The sequence below is a fragment of the Macaca nemestrina genome, chromosome 7 (assembly GCF_043159975.1).
Source record: "Macaca nemestrina isolate mMacNem1 chromosome 7, mMacNem.hap1, whole genome shotgun sequence".
Taxonomy (NCBI): domain Eukaryota; kingdom Metazoa; phylum Chordata; class Mammalia; order Primates; family Cercopithecidae; genus Macaca; species Macaca nemestrina.
Window position 1 is genome coordinate 5,926,879 of NC_092131.1, and position 21,548 is coordinate 5,948,426.

The 21,548-nt window shown below is 41.4% G+C and overlaps 1 protein-coding gene, 1 long non-coding RNA gene and 1 pseudogene across 14 annotated transcripts in view; 1 reads left to right on the forward strand and 2 right to left on the reverse strand.

The window, feature by feature from the left end:
- Positions 1 to 21,548, reverse strand: part of LOC105467393 (protein phosphatase 2 regulatory subunit B'gamma) — a 167,418-nt gene that overhangs the window by 106,285 nt on the left and 39,585 nt on the right. For 2 of the 13 annotated variants that reach the window (XM_011716978.2, XM_071099581.1), the window contains exon 1: positions 12,008 to 12,209. The exons of 9 other annotated variants lie outside the window; for them this stretch is intronic. In XM_011716978.2, the coding sequence (XP_011715280.2) occupies positions 12,008 to 12,101 (94 nt within the window). In that variant the 5' untranslated portion in view covers positions 12,102 to 12,209. Of the gene's footprint in view, positions 1 to 12,007; positions 12,210 to 21,548 lie in introns of those variants that run through there. 2 more of the 13 variants (XM_071099577.1, XM_071099578.1) reach the window with 2 other exon arrangements.
- LOC112424173 (uncharacterized) lies at positions 11,738 to 13,757 on the forward strand. The gene is made up of 2 exons (XR_003014842.2): positions 11,738 to 11,827; positions 13,599 to 13,757. It is a non-coding gene; the product is annotated as an uncharacterized lncRNA (long non-coding RNA).
- LOC112424216 (U6 spliceosomal RNA) lies at positions 18,701 to 18,801 on the reverse strand (annotated as a pseudogene).

Consider the following 21,548-nt stretch of genomic DNA (forward strand, 5'->3'; position numbering starts at 1 on the left):
TGAAACAAAAAATGCTATATACTCTGTGAATAAATATATATTTATATTATTTATGTGGATACACACACACACACACACACACCCCACCCCACAGGGAGAAAATGGTCTGGAATGACATACAGCAAACTCTAAGTAGCAGTCACTTTGAGATGTGGGGATGGTAGACCAATCTCAGGGGATAAGGTTAGCGAAAATTTCAGTTTTATTTGCAATGAAGAAAAAATGTAAAGGTGGTTGTATTCACATATTAACTGATGACTTGAAAATGGCTTTAAAAAAAAGATTTGAAGAACACAGAAGGAAACTGACCAAGGCAGGAGGAAGGACCAGGGTTAGGTGGGCTCCGGATGCTCTCAGCTCTCATGGTCCCAGAGACCAATTTAGATGATTCTGCTGACTACTTAATTTTTTTTTTTTTTTCCTAGAGAAAAGAGGGAAAAAACCAAGGAGGCTTGGTAAAAACTAAGGGTCACATCCAGCCCATTCTAGAAAAATTTCCTAGGCCAAGAGTTTTCCATTTTTTTGGTGTCAAGACCTATTTACGTTCTTAGAAAGTATGGTGAACCCTAAAGAGCTTTGATTATGGGGGTTATATCCATTGATATTGACCATATTTGAAAATTTTAAAAATATTTACTTATTCATTTAAATTAGCAATAGGTTCACTTCATGTTAAGTAACATTTTATGAAAATAAACTTATTTTCAAAAAGAAACCAGCGAGAAAATGGCCCTGTTGTACATTTTTGCATGGATCTTCAATACTCAACAGAAGACAGGCGGATCTGCCGAGGTGCTTCTGTGTTCAATTTGCTGTGATATGCTATTTTGGTTCAAGTATATGTAAAGAAACACCCCAGGCTCAGACAGACATGTCTGGTGGGAAAAGGGAGGTTTCAATAGCTCCTCAAAAAATTGCCGATGTTTTTCTTTGCCTACGCTAAAATTCAACAAGTGATAGTTCCTTAAAGATTAGTTGCAATGAGGAATCTGAAACCGTATTGATGAACCCGTCAGTTACATTAACACCCGGCAGTATCTCTTACACTTGGGGCGGCTCTTCGCCCACGCTTGTTTGTAGCATCGTTTGTCGGTCACTGAGAACACACTGCTGCACGCATTGTGAGGCCTCCCACCGTATACATGAAGAAACTCCACTTGCTAATGTTGCCACCCCTCTCGGCAGAAGAGTCTGTGGCACTGGGAGCTGCCACACTTACACTGGCAGATAAAAGTTCTCCAAAGTTCAGATTTTTCTTGAAAGCTCAAATTTTATCATGGGCCAGAAACAGTGGTGCAGTTGTTTTCCCCTGCATTGGTAAGCTCACTTCATAGATTTTCTAGAAAATATCAGCCAAATATTTAAGTCTTAATATCTATCGTTTGTCTGCTTTTTGTTCTGTCAAGTAAAAATGATTTTACATTACTGTTCTCATAATTTATAAGTTCCTGGAAAAAGTGGCTATTTTGGCTCGTAACTCACACATCAGCACGGGCGCTTTTCTTCGAGACGGCCATCGCACTCCAGCATGCTAGAAGGGCTTTATGTGAACTCTGCATTTCGTCATGCAAAATCAAAAAGGAGGCTGGCTGCAGTGGCTCACGCCTCTAATCCCAGCACTGTGGGAGGCCAAAGCAGGAGGATCATTTGAGCCCAGGAGTTTGAGACCAGCCTGAGCAACACAGTGAGACCCCAGCTCTACCACAAAAAAAAAAAAAAAAAAAAAAAGTTGGGTGTGGTAGTGCTTCTTTGTAGCCCTAGCTACTCAGGAGGCTGAGGTGGGAGAAGTGCTTGAGCTGGGGAGGTTGAGGCTGCAGTGAGCTGTGATTGCGCCACTGCACTCCAGCCTGGGCAACAAAAAAACCTAACCAAAACAAACCCAAACAAAACAAAAGTAAAAAGGTATACAAAACAGTTGAGACTTAAAAAACTAGTAACTTCATGCTTCATCAAGAACATCCTTGGTCAGACTGGCGTGCTGCTAGCTGAGCACCGCTGTCCTGCTTGATGAAAGAAAGGCGCCATGCTACTTGCCACTGCCTTTGAACCACCAGGGCAAACGTCCACACAGCAAAAGAGGTAAATCAGATCTTGGTGATCTTACAAGACAGTGATGGCCTTGCAAACACCCTGGAAAGCAGCTCTGTGACCCCAGGGGCCACGGGCTGCCCAGGGTGAACACTGCTCCACGCAAAGGCTTCAGAATTCCAAGAGAACAATTAACCAACGCTACCCGCCTTTGAGAAGTCTGACCAACTACATAAAGCTGGGGAAAAAAAAACAAAACCAACAACCCATTCCTAATTATACATGGGCAGAAACTGTCTACAAATGTGAACACACATATACAGACACCCTCACCGCCCACCTCCTCCTTGAAGCCCGCAAAGAATAAAGAACCAGCAGCTTAGGAAGAAGTGGAGGTGGTTCTCTGGGGCTTAAGGTTCTCCAGGACTTGTTCCCGAGAGTGAAACATTACTGGTTTCACAAGTTACACGTTAAAATACCATAATTAGAACACATTGCTCGTGAGCAACACAACCAGCAGATAAAAATCCATGTGTATTATAACGAGGTCACAAACGTCGATGACAAAGAAACTGAAAAAACCTAATCAAACACTGTTAACAGCTCAAATTCTACTGAAAACACCAAAATATCAACATTTAAAAACAGTAAGATACAAGGTTAGAGTTGGGATCCCACTTATTTCAAATATTATTTAATTAAAGCAACATCTGCACTTAAAAACAACTAAAGGGAAATGACATGTAAAGTCACCCTATTTGAGATTAACCACAGATATCTGTAACTTTTTTTTTTTTTTTTCTTTTGAGACAGAGTCTCACTCTGTCACCCAGGCTGGTGTGCAGTGGTGCCATCTCGGCTCAGTGCAACCTCCGCCTCCCAGGTTTAAGTGATTCTCCCGCCTCAACCTCCCAAGTAGCTGGGATTATAGGCACTTGCCACCACGCTGGCTAATTTTTATATTTTTAGTAGAAATGGGGTTTCACCACGTTGGCCAGGCTGGTCTTGAACTCCTTACCTCAGGTGATCTGCCCACCTTGGCCTCCCAAAGTGCAGGTATTACAGGTGTGAGGCACTGCGACTGTAACACTAACTTTTAAATATGAAATTTCTTATGAATGTGATACTGAAACTCTTCTTCTAAAGATGAGGAGGGGAGATGTATATAAATGCTAATTTCTTATTTTACTCTAGACTTCACGGACTGGAGCACAGGAACAGAAAGACTGAATAGGGAGCACTAAGTATACTCTGAACCGAGGCTGTGGACATGTGCTTAGGACCATCTTAGTAGGTAACTATACACAATCTATAAGCAGAACATAGTGCAAACTCCAGAGGTACTGATGATACTAATTTCTTCCAAATGGTGAAATGCCAAGCAAACTGCAAGAGATGAAAAGGCTGGGTAAAAGAGAGAGAGACAGAGAGACAGATGAGCTTTGAGAGAACAAATACAGATAATACAGCTGGAGAAAAAGAAAACAGATCATGGCTAAGTGGCGGGGCTCTGGAGTACCACATACAACCTGCGAAAGAGGTAACCACAGACACCACAAACACTGAGTCTCATGACACTCCAGGCGCCATTTTAAGCTCTTTACGTGCATTCACTTAACTTTCAAAAAACCCCAAAGAGGTAGCTTGTATTATTATTCCCATTTCATGTTCCATTTCTAGAAACAGAGAGTGAGTCACATGCCCTGGACAGCTGAGCTTGCCTGGGGTGGGTGGGGTGAGGGGTGGTGGTGATCTGACCCTGGCATGTGGCTCCAGGTCCTACCCTTAACCACCAAACACCCTGCCTGTTAAAGTGTGCAGGAAACTTTGGTTTTATCTTATCTTCTGGTGTGCCTTAAAGGCAGTTACACTCCAAAAGACCAATAAAAATGGCAATAAACATCAAAAATGGTGATGCACCCCAAAAACGCTGTTTGGTAAGATGGTGCGGTGGTCTGTGCAGCTACCGTGAGTTATAACCAGAGGACCAACACTGGCTGGCAAAGACTCAAACATGAAAGGCCACTGCTCATGGCTTAGGAAACAGTAGCTAAGTTATTACATTTCCTTTGTACGTTGTTTCCAAAGCAGAACCTTTTTAAAGATATTTCCTTCACCAGTGAATATTGAAATGATAAGAGAGCGAAACAGCCTTATTTTTAAAAAATATATTTCTCATCCTGGCGCAGTGGCTCATGCCTGTAATCCCAGCACTTTGGGAGGCCGAGGTGGGTGGAACACGAGGTCAGGAGATCGAGACCATCCTGGCCAACATGGTGAAACCCTGTCTCTATTAAAACACAAAATACTAGCCAGGCATGGTGGTGCACGCCTGTAGTCCCAGCTACTTGGGAGACTGAGGCAGTGGAATTGCTTGAACCCAGGAGGCGGAGGTTGCAGTGAGCTGAGATTGCGCCACTGCACTCCAGCCTGGCGACAGAGCAAGACTCCATCTCAAAAAATATATATATATATTATATATTTTATATATAATTTATATATAATATATACTTATATATAATATATTTATATATAATTTTTATATATTTACATATATTATATATAATATATTTATATATAATTTATATATGTTTACATATATGTAATATTTTTATATATAATTTATATATTTCTATATATAAAATATATATTTTTATATATGTATATTTCTATATATAAAAATATTTTTATATAATATGTATATATTTCTATATATAAAATATATATTTCTATATATTATATATAATTTATATTTATATATTTCTATATATTATATAATTTATATTTCTATATTTCTATATATATAAAAAATATATTTATTTCTCTCGAAAATTATGAAAAAGTTAAAATCTCCATAGAATTTCAATGAATACTTGTATATTGTATATCCACTCGCCTAGATTCAACAACTGTTCATGCTTTGACATATTTGCTTTTTACCCACTTTTCTCTTTATCATTTCAAGTTGCAGAGATCATGATCCTTCACTTATTACTACTTCATTCTGCATTCCCTCAGAATAAGAAAAGTCCCTTACAAAATTTGGACACCTTTTTACGCCAAGAAAGTTTGTAGTAATTCCACACATCCAACATCATTCTGCACTCCACTTTCTCCAGCTGCCTTCAAAATGTCTCTAATAGGTTTGATTTTACACTTTTTAGAACAAGGATCTAATCTAGATTCACTCACTGTACCAAACTGTTGTATCTCTTCAGTCTTTTTTTCTTTTTTAAACTAGAAGAGTTTTTGATTTATGTGTAATTCAAGGGCCTAAAATAAAGCCAGACTTCTACCTGCTGTAGGAGTATTGATTTGTCCCCATGCATTTTAGCCAGTGTCTTTTTTCCAAGATGTCAGTGAGAGAAATTATTTACCCCACGTTTAGAAGTTCTCCATGCCGGGCGCGGTGGCTCACGCCTGTAATCCCAGCACTTTGGGAGGCCGAGGCGGGCGGATCACAAGGTCAGGAGATCGAGACCACGGTGAAACCCCGTCTCTACTAAAAATACAAAAAATTAGCCGGGCGCGGTGGCGGGCGCCTGTAGTCCCAGCTACTCAGGAGGCTGAGGCAGGAGAATAGCGGGAACCCGGGAGGCGGAGCTTGTAGTGAGCCGTGATCGCGCCACTGCACTCCAGCCTGGGCGACAGGGCGTCTCAAAAAAAAAAAAAGAAGTTCTCCACTTGGCGGTCCTATTTCCAGTGCGACAGGGAGAGGAAACAGCGCCTGAGCAAGGCCCAGAGTGGAGTAGGCACCTGTGTCTGCTCTTTCAACCAGCCACCTTGTGTAAAGTCTGGCACTTTTTTGGTAGTCTTACTCTTGAACTTGGGTATAATGTCTGCTCAGCAGGTTTCTGCCTTGCAGCAAAAGCCATCTCCTATACGTTTTTCATTGAAATACATCAACTGTATAGAGGATTGAGAGAAAAATAAAGTACAGCTTTTGATGAGCTTTTCATTCCACTGATGAGGTATTTAGCTAAGAAATACACTAGATAGGCCAGGTGCGGTGGCTCATGCCTGTAATCCCAGAACTTTGGGAGGCCGAGGCGGGCGGATCACCTGAGCTCAGGAGTTCGAGAGCAGCCTGGCCATCATGGTGAAACCCTGTCTCTACTAAAAATACAAAAAATAGCCGGGCGTGGTGGCGGCCACCTGTAACCCCAGCTACTTGGGAGGCTGACGCAGGAGAATGGCTTGAACCTGGGAGGTAGAGGTTGCAGTAAGCCAAGATCGCGCCACTGCACCCCAGCCTGGGTGACAAAGCGAGACTTCATCTCAAAAAAGAAATAATAGTAGATAGCTATTTCCTAAGTGATCACTCAGAAATAACTTTTAATTTTCAATCCACTGACACTAACTGATGCTTCTACTCTGGGAATAATGCTCAGTGTCACCAGAGAACAAGTTCAACAGGACTGTCCTAAGGATACTCCTGATTTTGTGGAGGAGATAAGTCAACAACTACTAGCTGGCAGATTTGGTAAGTGAACTGGGACAGCAGGTAAGAAGATTATCAACTTTCTCCCTGCACACCAAGAACATACACATGTAAACCTTTAACAAACTCCTATTCAACCCTGAAATGAGTTTTGAACTCCAGACACTCAAATATATTACCACTGTATAGAAAACAGTAAAAATCAAAAAGTACCTATGAGGTGAGAGCTTCCACCAGCATCTCTCAACACTCTGATGTCTGCAGAGCAAAGAACATGAGCTTTGCTATCAGACTGATTGAGGCTCAAATCTTGTTTCACTACATTCTCGGTGGCCCTGGGCAAGAGGCTCCCTTTTTTTCTCCCGGGCAGGGGGGGGGGGGAAGGCAGGGGTGGCAGTGAGTGGGGGAGGATTATAATGCCTCACAGTGCTGGGCAGATTCAGAGAGAGAACAGAGGTACAGGGTTTCAGCTATGACCCAGCACACTGAAGGCACTCAATGCACACTGCTTCTCCTCTGGGACAGCCACCAGCAGCAGCTTCGGGACCTCATACTCAGTGCTGCCAACAGCCCTGGACTGGGCCCTCTAGGCTGGGTGACCTTGGGGAGGGGAAATGCTAGGATTGTCCTGCTCACCTGCCAGGCAGGAATGCTGGGAGGAAGAAGTACATGAGCATTCATAACAGCTTGTCATAATTGGCAAAGTGCTGTAGGATCCAAAAAGAACCACCTTGCAATTTCATTTGACATGTGGAACCAAAAGTTAGGATGTATCCCAAACCACTTTGTCTTTGTGTTTCTGTCTATTCTTTTCCTGGGTTTAAAAACACACACCCTATTCTTGACTAATAACCTTATCTTTATTTTTCTTTCATTTCTCTACACAACATACTTTAATGAAAAAATTTTAGAAGATAGCTTTTGCTGCAAGGCAAAACCTCCTGAGCAGACATCAGACCCAAGTTGAATGGTAAGTTTTTGTTTTTGCCTCTGAGATTGAGAGCGTATGGTAAGGGAGGTGGATGAGAGTGTGTTTGAGCATAAATGTGCGTGTGTGTTTAACGAACAAAAAGGTGTACAGACTTTACACAAACATACCCACCCGTTTCCTCAGAGAGTTATCTGTTACTCTGGTTACCTTCCATACCACCAGGAATACAGAAGAAACAACTTCATATATAGGAAACAGGATTGGACACAGGATAAGATACAGGTTTAAGGTTAAGGCTGTATTTCTATAAGGTCACTTTGCAGAGGGCTACAGTTACATAGTACATAGATGTTTATGAAGCAAAAATCTTGAGCTGAGGCACTGTTCAGAGAATCACCGGTTTAATCATTTGAAGAATCTGTTTAGTCATCATTCAAACATTTTTCCTTCCTAATTTTAGGGAATAAAGGTAACAAGGGGCACCCATTCTCACTAGGACTTACTGACTTCACACCATGCAGGTGTGTTACTAATTTAGTAACCCATGTGCATTATGTATAATAGCTATTGTTATTATTATTAATGTAGGTTAAGTCACCAGATTTAGTGCAGCAGGAAATGAAAACCATGGGGTTTGAGTTCTATGCTTGCTTCTTGCATGTTTTTTAATGAATTTTTATTGGAAAGGTGAAGACCTTCAACAAACTGGTGACTCAGGAAGTACTTGTGAGAAAATAAACTTTTCCATTAGACCTCCACTTCCCAAGAAAAAATGGGTTTCCATCAAAAGAATGATTTGTTCTCCAACATCCCACCAGGCTGGAGCTACTCCTGAGTCTTTCAAAGACAGACTCATCCACTGGATAAGTTTGCTAATGACTAGAACAAGATGAGAGCAGTTAATAACATTCTTGAAGCCCAGAATAAAGGCCAGCTGGAAAAGGCTCAAAACTGTGTGATTCCTCTCTGGCCATTACCATCTTTCTGGCTTGGCTGTCACTGCCTTAAACCTGGCTCCTGAAATGAGCATGCGCTGCAGGGTGGGAAGCAGGCCCGCCCACCACGCCTCACAGCATCACAGCTGGCTCAGCTTCCCAGCATAGGGAGGAGGCACTAGACCCAAGGCCTGCAGGAAACATGCTTTCCTATCCTTAACAGGCAATTCCAAAAGTCAAAGAGCAGTCTAGAACAGGGTGGGTGAACTATGGCCCATGGGCCAAATCCAGCCTGTCACCTGTTTGTCAATAAAGCTTTATTGGACCACAGTTAGGCCTATTCATTTACTGTCTATGGCTGCTTTCACCCACAAAGCCAGAACTATTTACAATCTGGCCCTTTTCCAAAAAAAGTTGAACACTTCCAGTCTAGGACTGTGCTGTCCAATATCGTAGCCACTAGATATGTGTGTCCACTTACATTTACAATAACTACAGTTAAAAATTCACTTTCTCAGCTGTACTGTCAAGTGCTCAGCAGTCGCAGTTGACCAGGGGCTGCTGCAGAGGACTGCACAGAACATTTCCACCACAGCAGGCAGGTCTCCTGGACACGGCTGAGGGTAAGGATTGACGTCACCAAGCCACATTGACAGTCATCAAGTTCCAGGTGACTCTCCTTCTACAGACAGAAGGCCTTACACTAACCCTCAAAAATACGTCCCTTTCACACTTGAACTTATTAGGTTATGCAAATTCGCCATTTTAATCGCAAACTCCAGACTACTTGGTAGACAGTAACAATCAAAGCGATCGTGACAACAAATCAGGTGATCACTTTACTTGCTTACTTGGTCCCCACCCCGGCGGATGGTAAACTGGGAAAGCTGGGCCATAGCCCCTGCTCATATCCACATTAGAACCCTGCCTGGCATGTGGTATGGATCAATCAATATTTGTAAAATGATTAAGAAATGAGCCCAAGGTACAAAACTGTTACACAAAAAGAGGCCACCGAGCCAAATAAATGATAAGGCATTGGGGAAAATACCACTGTTGTAATCCTGTAGCAAAATATTCTTCAAGCAGCCAACATTCCTATTTTAAAATGATTTTTTAAAAAAGATTCAAAACGAAACAACACAACAATCTGGGTTTGGATTCTGGCTCCACCACTTCTAGGCTGTGTAACCTTGGGTGAGTTATTTCTCCTTCAGTGGGAAAGACCCCTCCTCCCTAAATAAACGGGAAGGACAGTGCATCCCTGCCCCATCCGTGTGGGCAGGGTAGCCCAGGGCGCAGCCCTCCTCGGTTCCTTCTGCTCCCGGCATCACACCACCAGCCCCTGCTCTCCCCGGCACCCTGCCGGTGCGTTCTTGCTCTAGCCCTCTCGTAGCAGAGCTCCTATGCTGGGCCTCTCCATGTAACCATTCGCTCCTTTGGGACAGGGGCTGCGACTTAATCACTTCAATGATCCTCAGCACTTGGCACACAGGAGCTGCTCAATGGATGTTAAGCTAAGACTCTAAGGCCCAATAAATAAATCATATTTTGCTAACTCTCACATTAACATGCTTGCTGCACAAAGTCTTTAGGAGTAAGTCAAGCATTCTTCACATTTTGAAGTTAGAAATCACCCCCACTGTTTGAGTCAGAAGTTAGTTTTAGGTCTCCATAGGTTATCAAAAACCCAAGTCTCTTTCAGGCTAATACATTTCACTACTTTTTCCCTCCACAATTATATAGCAAGCAACAAACTACCCAACCAACAGTAACAAATCCAAACTGACCATAATAAGGTCTTGGAATTAAAAAAAAAAAAAAAAGAAAGAAAGAAAATCAATGTGGTTCAAGATACAACACGACATGATTCTATTTCAGAATAAGTTCATAATTCAAAAACTGAGTAGTATATTAGGCATCTAATAAAAACCAGAAAACTCAAACCAAAAAGATTTATGTTATTTGTAAGTGGATACCTTAAAAGTATAAAAATTTACATTTTATATGCAGTCAATTTATCTTACTGCTAACTAGTTCGTTTTTAAGAACTAACTTGGCAGGGTACAGTGGCTCTTACCTGTAATCCCAGCACTTTGGGAGGCCGAGGTGGGAGGATCGCTTGGGCCCAGGAGTTCGAGACCAACCCGGGCAACATGGCGAAACCCCATCGCTACAAAAAATATTAAAAAATTAGCTGGGCATGGTGGTGTGTGCCTGAAGTCTCAGCTACTCAGGAAACTGAGGTGGGAGAAATCAGCGGAGCTCGGGAGGTGGAGGCTGCAGTGAGCTGTGATTATACCACTGTACTCCAGCCTGGGTGACAGAGTGAGACCCTGTCTCCCAAAAAACAAACAAAAACTATTTAACTTAAATCCAAACAATTACATTTTATTCTTGCCCATTTGGTTCTTGCAGCTAAAATACCTGAATGTTACCTATAGGCAACCTTTGCTTTTTACTAGGTGCACTACAAAAACAATAAATTCACAGCGTGCCCTATAATGTGGTCATTGAATGCTGGTTTCCACCTTCATGAAAGATGGTGTGGAGAGAAAAGCACCACCCATTTTATTCCAGTAGATTGGGTATGCATGTGCCTGGTACACCCTGCGATCTGAAAAGTCTGGTCTGGCATTTTAGTCAGAGAGATTATTAGTCACCTAGAAATCTTGCTCCCACCCTTCCTTAAACACGTCCTTAAAAGAGATTCTGAGAAACAGTTTTGTTGGGGCACAGCTCTGATACTATAAATTCTAAAGTGATCTGATGAAACTTAAAATCATTTTTCTATTTCACTCAATTATGACCAAAAAAATTCATAATCTTAAAATACCAAGAATAAGTAGGCTACTACCCTGATGCCTGTGGTTCAATATAACCACTATTAATTACTAGAGTAGCTGTGCTTTTAGGCTCAGTTTTGAAACCAAAATATGCATACAAAGAGGCAAACTGTAATTATTAATAGTGATCTCCATATACCTTGAAAACTTGTTGCCATTTAACATTTTAAAAGTCAAATGGCAATACAGAGCCTATTTAAATGCAAAATATTTCCTAATATTCCACGAAAACGTTAACATTTCAAAAACGATGACCCAGGACAGATTTCAGTATTTCAAAGTGGAGCATATTTCTCTCTCAGGCTCCACGGCAAGAATGAAAACAGTCCTTTTAAAGGAAGTTCTTTTCCAATTCATTGTGCATATTTTCTGACTGCAATTCATCTTTAATTCTGAGATGTGTCCTCGACAAAACCTTTGCAGCATTAAGCAACACAGATGTAACAGAAACTCTGCGTACGGACAACTTGGCCAGGCGCGACGGGCCCGCCTCTCCTTCCTACCCCCACCCAATACCTTCCCTGGGCAGTGACTTCACATCCTTTGACATCAGCACAGCTTTGAAAGGGGGATGGGAGAGCGAGGAGAAAGCAGAAAAACCAGCTTTGAACTATGCATGCAAGGCCTCTTTCAAGCCTCAAATTCTGTAAGTAGTTCGTAAAATGCCAAACTGCAGTGACACACCCAACCTCCTCTGCTTCAGTCTGCAGCGAAATGGGGGGAATTCTGCTAGAAAGGACTTCCTGCTTTTCTTATCTGAAGCACAATAGCCATTTATTAACTACCCACGGAAGGTTCCGATTCAGTGAAACACACAATAACTTACCTCGAATATGGAGAAGGGCCACGGGCTGGAAAGGCCCATTGGAGTTGGCCGCATCCACCACCATCCTGCTGCCCGCTTTATTACATGTCAACATCTAGACTTCAGCGGGAAAGGCAATGGGCTCCTTAAGGCAAGAAACCAGCCTCCATTTTAGTTTAAAAAAAAAAGGCAAACTGAAGCTCTCTGCAGCTGGAGGGAACTGGCTGGTTCGTGATGTCAGCAGGCATGAAGCGCGCTGATTGGCCGGAAGCTGCAACTTAAAATGACACTAAAAAAAACTGCAAACGGAAAGAGCGTTCTGTTTGGCTGTCAGTGTGCATTAAAAGCTTGGACATTTTCCGGCTTTCTGCAGCCTTCGTTTCTCAGTAACTTTTAGGCAAAGGTCCCATCTCTTAGGGGAAGTACTGGAGGCCACAACCCTGGCCAGACTGTAAACAAATGATTCCGAGGGAGCTACCAAAAAAAAAAAAAAAAAAAAAAAGTGTGTGTATACGTCTGCGTGAACTTCAGCATTTCCCAGTTAGGGATCCCAAATTCATTTTATACCCACCTGTGCAACTTCGACTTGCTAGTTCTAATTAATATCTGCATCTTAGGTAGGATTCTGGCAACTCAGTGTTTGTTTTGTTTCGTTGTTTTTTAACAAATGGCTAATCAAATATTACACAATTCTAACCATTAGTTTGGACTCTTATTCAACTTCCTTTACCAATAGGACATGTTATTAACTTATGATCCCAAACACTTTTTTTCTTGAGATCTATTTTTTCCTGAAAAAATTAAGCTTAAAAACATACATAGAAAATGAAAGCTGTTTTATAAATTCCATAGCTAGAAAGTGACACAAATTGAAATATTTGTATCACCTGGCCTTGGGAGTAAAAAGGCATAAAATGAAATTCAGTGTGTTTATTTTTGTATTGCAAAGATGCTGACATATTAAATACTTTTTAAGTTTTAGACATTGTTCAAATTTAAACTTAAAGATATTTCACTTATTTTTATGGGGCTATTAAAAGCTACTATTCAGATCTTAGTTTTCTATCTTCAAATAAGCTTAATATAAAAAGCTATTCCAAGGAGAAAAACATTATTTCTGAATTGGAGTATTGCAGGATCCCATGAGGGGGTGCGGTGAGATGATTCCCTACAAAAATCAGTGTTATTAGTAGTTCCAAATGAAAACAAACTGTAAGAAAAGCCTCTTTGGCAGGTAGAACTGAAAAAAATTCCTCCTTTCTTCACACCAACAAGAAACTTTGTCCAAACTATGGCTCCTCATTTTTAATAGCCTCTCACACAACTCCTCTGCTCTTTTCCCCCACTTGTGAACGATACAAAAGCCCTTTAGTTCCTAAACATAATTCATAGTAGACTAAGAAACACCTGAGACATAGCTAGGGCTCGCAGTTCCAGCTGAGGGTTTAGCGCCAGGTACATCCAATGAGTAAGGGACCTGCCACCACCCTTCAGGGCTGCTAATCAAGTCCTCCCTGCAAGAATGTAGCTTTTATTGTGTGTATCAACAGCAATTAAAATAAATAAATAGATAAAAGCAAACCAAATCCCTCTCTTCCCCCTCTTTCCCCAGAGCTGACAAGACACTGCTGGATTCCATAGCTGGCCAGGAGATGATGTGATTTCTGACACATGTGGGCAGTGGGCACGCACCACCTGAGCAGCCTGCTGGCCTCACACCTGCCCTGGCTTCGCTGCCATCTGAACAGCAGAATTAATTTTTTTTTTTTTTTTAAAAGAGCACGTGCTTTCAGTTGGGTAACAGGAATTTAGATCTTAGCTGCCCTCTTGCCTCTGAGCCTTCACTGCTGACCTGTGGGTTGTCTGTCTGGAGGGGACGGCCACCGATCACCAACGACCACTACGAAGCAGTGTTGATGGCTCTCACTGCCACATACCCCAGCCTCGTCCTCCTCCTCTGAGTGATGCCAGATGAACTCAGACACAATTAGGAACGAGGCGTTCAGTGGTTCAGGAAGGAGCCCAGGAGCAGATGCTTATTGACGATCTGGGCTTTAAAGAGACAGAGAACTGCTCGCCAATGATTTAATATTTCATATGAGATAAGATGAAAAAATGTGCCTAGCCTATGACTGTGCTGATGAGTGCGAATACAGAAATAAGGGGGAAAGGCTCCTGAGAGCTTTATATCTAATATACGGAATAGCAGTCAAAGAAAGGGAAGACACTTTTTGATGTATTTTTCCTAATGATCTCAGATCAAAGGATCTCGCCTTTATTAGTGATTTACCCCACGCTCTTTTGAAACCCTATGCATGTAAGTAGTTCTTTAAAGAATTCCAAGGCTGATCTGGCCATCACTGATAAAACAGACTCTAAGATAGAAATAATAAACAAATAATATGAGGGAAGAAAAGAAGACTTGAATAAAGGTAAGGTATACTTCTGAATTGGAAATATAAAAATATAAATACTGCAGCTATGCTGATAATTTTCCCCCAAACTGATCTACAGGTTTAAAGTATTTCCAATTAAAATTCTGGTGGGCCTCTATTTTTCCAGGTACTTAGCAAAAGTATTCAAAAGTTCACCTGCAAAAACTAAAAGAACAAGAAGAATGAGAACACTACTAATGAGAAAGGCTAGTCCTACCAACTGTAAAGCTGTATGAATTAATGACAGTGTGATGGGGCAAAAGAGGCAGATTAATGGAACAGAAGCCACAGCCCCAAACTGAGAAATATATTGACACAAATGTAATATAATAAAGAGTGTATCTCAAATCAGTGGAAGGGGAAGAATTAGATAATTGCTTGGCAATCTTGGGGCAGACAACTGATTAACTATATGCAGAAAAAAGTCAAAGTGTTTTCACATCACACCAAAATAAAATTTGAGATGGCTTAAACAGTTAAATAAAAATCAATCAAAACCACCACCCCCAAATCCCTATAACTTTTAGAAGAAAGGGAAAGTGAATAATCAATTCTCAAGCAAAAAAAGAACATTTAAATACTTCTGAACAAACCCCTCAGGAATAGTGCTCATAGTAAAAATGACAAATTTCTGTGGTTTGTTTTTTTGGAGGCAGGGTCCTGCTCTGTCACCCAGGCTGGAGTGAAGTGGTATGATTTCTGCTCACTGCAGCCTTGACCTCGTGGGCCCAAGTGATCCTCCTGCCTCAGCCTCCTGCAGAGTCGGGACCACAGGCTTGTGTCACCACACCTGCTCATTTTTTTCATTTTCAATAGAGATGAGGTCTCTACTATGTTGCCCACAGTAGTCTTTAACTCCTGGGCTCAAGTGATCCTCTGGCCTCAGCCTCCCAAAGTCCTGGGATTGCAGGTGTGAGCCACCATGCCCGGCCTTAAATCACAAATTTCTGTATGTTCTCTCCAAAAGCGAGCAAAAGGAAATAAAATGCTATAAATACAAGGAGTTAATAATATTATAATGGATTAAAAAACAATCGTCTAAAAATTGTGCCACTATTTACAACAGCAAAGACTTGGAACCAAGCCAAATGCCCATCAATGATAGACTGGATAAAGAAAATGCGGCACATATACACCATGGAATACTATGCAGCCATAAAAAAGAATGAGTTCATGTCTTTTGTAGGGACATGGATGAAACTGGAAGCCATCATTCTCAGCAAACTAACACAGGAACAGAAAACCAAACGCTGCATGTTCTCACTCATAAGTGGGAGGTGAACAAGGAGAACACATGGACACAGGGAGGGGAACACTACACACCAGGGCCTGTTGGGGGGTGGGAGGCAAGGGATGGGAGAGCATTTGGACAAATATCTAATGCATGTGGGGCTTAAAACCTAGATGACGGATTGATAGGTGCAGCAAACCACCATAGCACATGTATACCTATGTAACAAACCTGCACGTTCTGCACATGTACCCCAGGACTTAAAGTAAAATAAAAACAAAAAAATAAAAAAATTGTGCTAAAATACACATCAACGCAGAATTTACCATCTTACCTGTTTTCAGCATACAGTTCAGTGGCATTAAGCACATTCACAGTGTCTTGCAACCCTCACTACCATCCATCCACATAACTCTTCATCTTGCAAAACGGACACTCTGTTCCCATTAAACAGGAACCTTCCATTCCCCCTCCTTCCAGTGCTGGCAACCATCACTCTATTTTCAGTCTCTATGAACTTGTCTACTCTTGGTACTTCACATAAGGGGATCTTATAGCGTTTGTCCTTTTGAGACTGGCTTACTTCACTTAGCATAATGTCTGCGAGGTTCATCCATGTTGTAGCAAGTGCTAGAATTTCTTTCCGTTACAGGGCTGAGTGACATTCCACTGGCACACACTGAAGTTGTTTATTCACTCTTCTGTTTACGGACACTTAGGTTGCTTCCACCTTTCGTCAACTGTGAATAATGCTGCCACGAACATGGGGCTACAAGTATCTGCTCATGCCTCTGTTTTCAGTTATTTTGGGTGTATACCCAAGAAATGAAATTGCTGGATCATATGGCAGTTCTATTTTTATTTTTTTCCCATTCTATTTTTTATTTATTTTTAATTGATGCATAATAGCGATACATAGTTGCAAGGTATCTGTGTAATATTTGGAAGAACTGCCATCTTGTTTTCCACAGTGGCTGCACCATTTCACATTCCCACTGACAGTGCACAGGGCCGGGCGTGGTGGCTCACACCTGTCATCTCAGCACTTTCTTTGGGAGGCTGAGGCAGGCAGATCGCTTGAGGACAAGAGTTCGAGACCAGCCTGGCCAACATGGCAAAACCCCATCTCTACTGAAAGTACAAAAATTAGCCGGGCCTGGTGGTGTGTGCCTGTAGTCCCAGCTACTCGGGAGGCTGAGGCAGGAGAATGGCGTGAACCCGGGAGGCAGAGTTTGCAGTGAGCCGAGATCGTATCACTGCACTCCGGCCTGGGTGACAGAGCCAGACTCTGTCTCAAACAAACCAACCAACCCTAAAAAACAAAAAACAGTACACAGCAGCGGTTCCAATTTCTCCATGAGGACATTAACACTTACTTTTTAAAACTTATTTTTAGTTTCTGCGGGTACGTAGTAGGTGTATATGTTTAAGAGACACATGAGATGTTTTGATACAGGCATCCAATGTGAAATAAGCATATCATGGAGAATGGGAATGGGGTATTCATCCCCTCAAGCATTTATCCTTTGAGTTACAAACAATCCAATTACATTCTTAATATTATTTTAAAATGTACAATTAAGTTATTGTTGACTATAATCACCCTGTTGTGCTATCAAGTGGGTCTTATTTATTCTAACTTTTTTTGTACCCATTGACCATCCCCCTCCCCACTACCTCTCCCAGTCTCTGGTAACCATTCTTCTACTGTCTCTGTCCGTGAGTTCAATTGTTTTGATTTTTAGATCCCATTAATATGTGAGAACATGTGATGTTTATCTTTCTGTACTTGGCTTATTTCACTTAACATAAAGATCTCCAGTTCCATCCATGTTGTTGCAAATGACTGGATCTCATTCTTTTTCATGGCTGAATAGTACTCCATTGTGTATATATACCATATTTTTTTTATTCATTCGTTGATGGACACTTAGCTATTGTCAACAGTGCTGTGACAAACATAGGAGTGCAGATATCTCTTTGATATACTGATTTTCTTTCTTTGGGGTATGTGCCCAGCAGTGGGACTGCTGAATATATGATAGCTCAATTTTACTTTTTTAAGCAACATCCAAACTGTTCTTTATAGTGGTTGTACTAATTTACATTCCTAACAACAGAGTACGAGGGTTCCCTTTTCCCCACATCCTCTCCAGCATTTGTTATTGCTTGTCTTTTGGATAAGCCATTTTAACTGGTATGAGATAGTATCTCATTGTGGTTTTCATTTGCATTTCTCTAATGATCAATGATGTTGAGCACCTTTTCATATGCCTGTTTGCCATTTGTCTGTCTTCTGAGAAATGTCTACTCAAATCTTTTGCCCATCTTTTGATCAGATTATTAATTTTTTTCCTATAGAGTTGTTTGAGCTCCTTATATATTCTAGTTATTAATCCCTTGTCAGATGGGTAGTTTGCAAATATTTTCTCCCATTCTGTGGGTCGTCTCTTCACTTTATTGATTGCATCCTTTGCTGTGCAGAAGCTTTTTAGCCTGATGTGATCCCATTTGTCCCTGTTTGCTTTGGTTGCCTGTGCTTGTGGGGTATTGCTCAAGGAATTTTTGCCTAGACCAACGTCCTGCAGATTTTCCCCAATGTTTTCTTGTCACAGTGTCACAGTCTGAGGTCTCAGATTTTTTTTTTTTTTTTCTGAGATGGAGTCTTGCTCTTGTCGCCCAGGCTGGAGTGCAGTGATGTGATCTCCGCTCACCTGCAACCTCCACCTCCCAGGTTCAAGCAATTCTCCTGCCTCAGCCTCCCGAGTAGCTGGGACTACAGGTGCCCGCCACAATGCCCGGCTAATTTTTTTGAATTTTTAGTAGGGATGGGGTTTCACCGTGTTAGCCAGGATGGTCTCAATCTCCTGACCTCGTGATCCGCCCGCCTCAGCCTCCCAAAGTGCTGGGATTACAGGTGTGAGCCACTGCACCCGGCCGAGGTCTTAGATTTCTTTAACCCATTTTGATTTGATTTTTGTATACAGTGAGAGAGGGGTCTAGTTTCATTCTGCATATGAATATCCAGTTTTCCCAACACCACTTATTAAAAATATGCAACTGCTTCACGAATTTGCATGTCATCCTTGCGCAGGGGCCGTGCTAATCTCTGTACCGTTCCAATTTTAGTTTATACGCTGCTGAAGCGAGCACTAGTTTTATTTTTAGAGACAGGGAGGGTCTTGCTCTGTCACCCAGGCTGGAGTGTAGTGGCATGATCTTGGCTCACTGCAGCCTTGACCCTCTGGGCTCAAGCAATCCTCTCACCTCAGCCTCCGGAGTAGCTGGGACCACAGGCACGTGCTACCACACCCAGCTAGTTTTTGTATTTTTAGTAGAGATGGGGTTTCACCATGTTGCCCAGGCTGGTCTCAAACTCTTGAGCTCAAGTGATCTGCCTGCCTTGGCTCTTTTTTTTTTTTTTTTAAATTAGTAGCCATCCTAGTGGGTGTCAAGTATCTCACTGTAATTTTTATTTTCATTTTCCTAATGACAGAGATGTTGAGGATCTTTTCATGTGCTTATTGGTCATTTGCAGATGTTATATTCTTTGGAGAAATGTCTATTTAAGTATTTCACACATTTAAAAAATCAGGCTGTTTTGCTGAGTTGTAGGAGTTCTTTAGATATTCTGGATATTAACTCCTTATCAGTTATATGATTTTTCGAGTATCTCCCCCATTCTGTGGCCTGCCTTTTCTTGCTGACTGGCCCCTTTAATGCAGAGGCATTTTACATTTTTATGTAGTCCAATTTATCTATTTTTATTTTTGTCGCCTGAGCTTTTGGTGTCATAGCCAAGAAATCATTCAAATCCAATGTCATGGAATCTTTCCCCTATGTTTTCTTCTCAAACATTATAGTTTTAACTCTTAGGTTTAGGTGTTTGATCCATTTTGAGCTAATCTTTGTATGTGTTGTGAAGGTAAGGGTCCCACCTCATTCTTTATTTTTATTTTTATTTTTGAGACAGAGTCTCGCTGTGTCACCAAGCTGGTGTGCAGTGGCGCGATCTCGGCTCACTGCAATCTCTGCCTCCCAGGTTCAAGCGATTCTCCTGCCTCAGCCTCCCGAGTAGCTGGGACTACAGGCACCCGCCAACACGCCCGGCTAATTTTTGTATTTTTAATACAGACAGGGTTTCACCATGTTGGTCAGGATGGTCCCTATCTCCTGACCTCGTGATCTGCCCACCTCAGCCTCCCAAAGTGCTGGGACTGCAGGCATGAGCCACCGCACCCGGCCAGGTCCCACTTCATTCTTTTGTATGTGAGTACCCAGTTTTCCCAATACCATTTGTTGAAAAGACTGTGTTTTCCCCATTGAATGGTCTAGGCAACCTTGTCAAAACTCATTTGACCACCTGTGTGAGGGTTTGTTTCTGGGCTCATCTTTATGCCGGTACTACACAGTCTTGATTACTGTAGCTTTGCTGTAAGTTTTAAAATCAGGATGTGTGAGTCCTCCAACTTTGGTCTTCTTTTTCAAGATTGTTTTGGCTATGCTTATCTCTTTGACATTCCCTATGAATCTTAGGATGGACTTTTCTATTTCTGGAAAAGAATGTTGTAAAAGTTTTGATAGGGATTGCACTGAATTTGTAGATTGCTTTGGGTAGTATTGACATCTTAACAACATTAAGTCTTCCAATCTAGAAACAAGAGATGTTTTTCCATTGATTGGTGTATTCTTTTGTTTCTTTCAGCAACATTTCATAGTTTGCAGTGTGCACGTCTTTTCTCTCCTTGATAACTTCATTTCTAACTATCTGACTCTTTTTGAGGGCATGTTTTATTTATGGTTCTAAAATACTGGAAACTACTTTAATGCCAAAGGGATTGTCCCACATACCTAGTGAAATATTCCACATCCATCAGAAATACTTATAAATGTATAAAATGAAAATATAAGTGAAAGAGGCGGTGTATAATCAGAAATAGTATGATCATAGGAAGAATCACTCCCCAAATATCCACAGTGTCATCACTGGCTGGTATGGGTATGAGTTTTTCTTTTTTAAAATTGATATATAATAGTTGTGCATATTTGGAGGGGACATGTGATATTTTGATACCTGTTAACAGTGTGTCACGACCAGGTCAGGGGAACAGGGATACCTAACGCCTCCAGCATGTATATTTTCTTTATGTTGGAAACATTACAATTCTTCTCTTCCAGCTACTTTGAAATAGATAATAAATTATTGTTAACTACAAATCAGCTACTGTACTCTTGAATTCTAGAACTTATTCCTTCTGACTGAATTTTTGTAGCCCTTAACCACCTTCTCTCCCTACCTTCCCTTCCCAGCCTCTGGTAACCACCATTCTCCTCTCTACCTCCATGAGATCCACTTTTTTTTCCCACCTCCCACATGTGTAAGATCACATGGTATTTGTCTCTCTGTGCCTGGCTTAGTTCACATAACACAATCACCTCCAGTTCCATCCATGTTGCTGCAAATGACAAGTTTCTATTCTTTTTTACAGCTGAATAATATTCCATTGGGTATATGTCCTACATTTTGTTTAGTCATTCATCCACTGATTGACACTTAGGTTGATTCCATTTCTTGGCTATTGAGAGTGGTGCTGCAACAAACACGGCAGTGCGGTGTCCCCGGGATATACTCATTTTCTTTCTTTTGGATATATTCCCACAGCAGTAAGGCTGTAGGATCATATGGATGTTTTTTATTTCTAAAACTTCCCTGTTTTTTTTTCAGTATTGCTAAAACAAGCACATATTACTTTCAGAGTAATTAAAAGTAACAACTTTATTTTATATATTTTTAAAATTTTTATTTCATTTTGAGACAGAGTCTTGCTCTGTTGCCCAGGCTGGAGTGCAATGGCACGATCTTGGCTCACTGCAACCTCTGCCTCCTGGGTTCAAG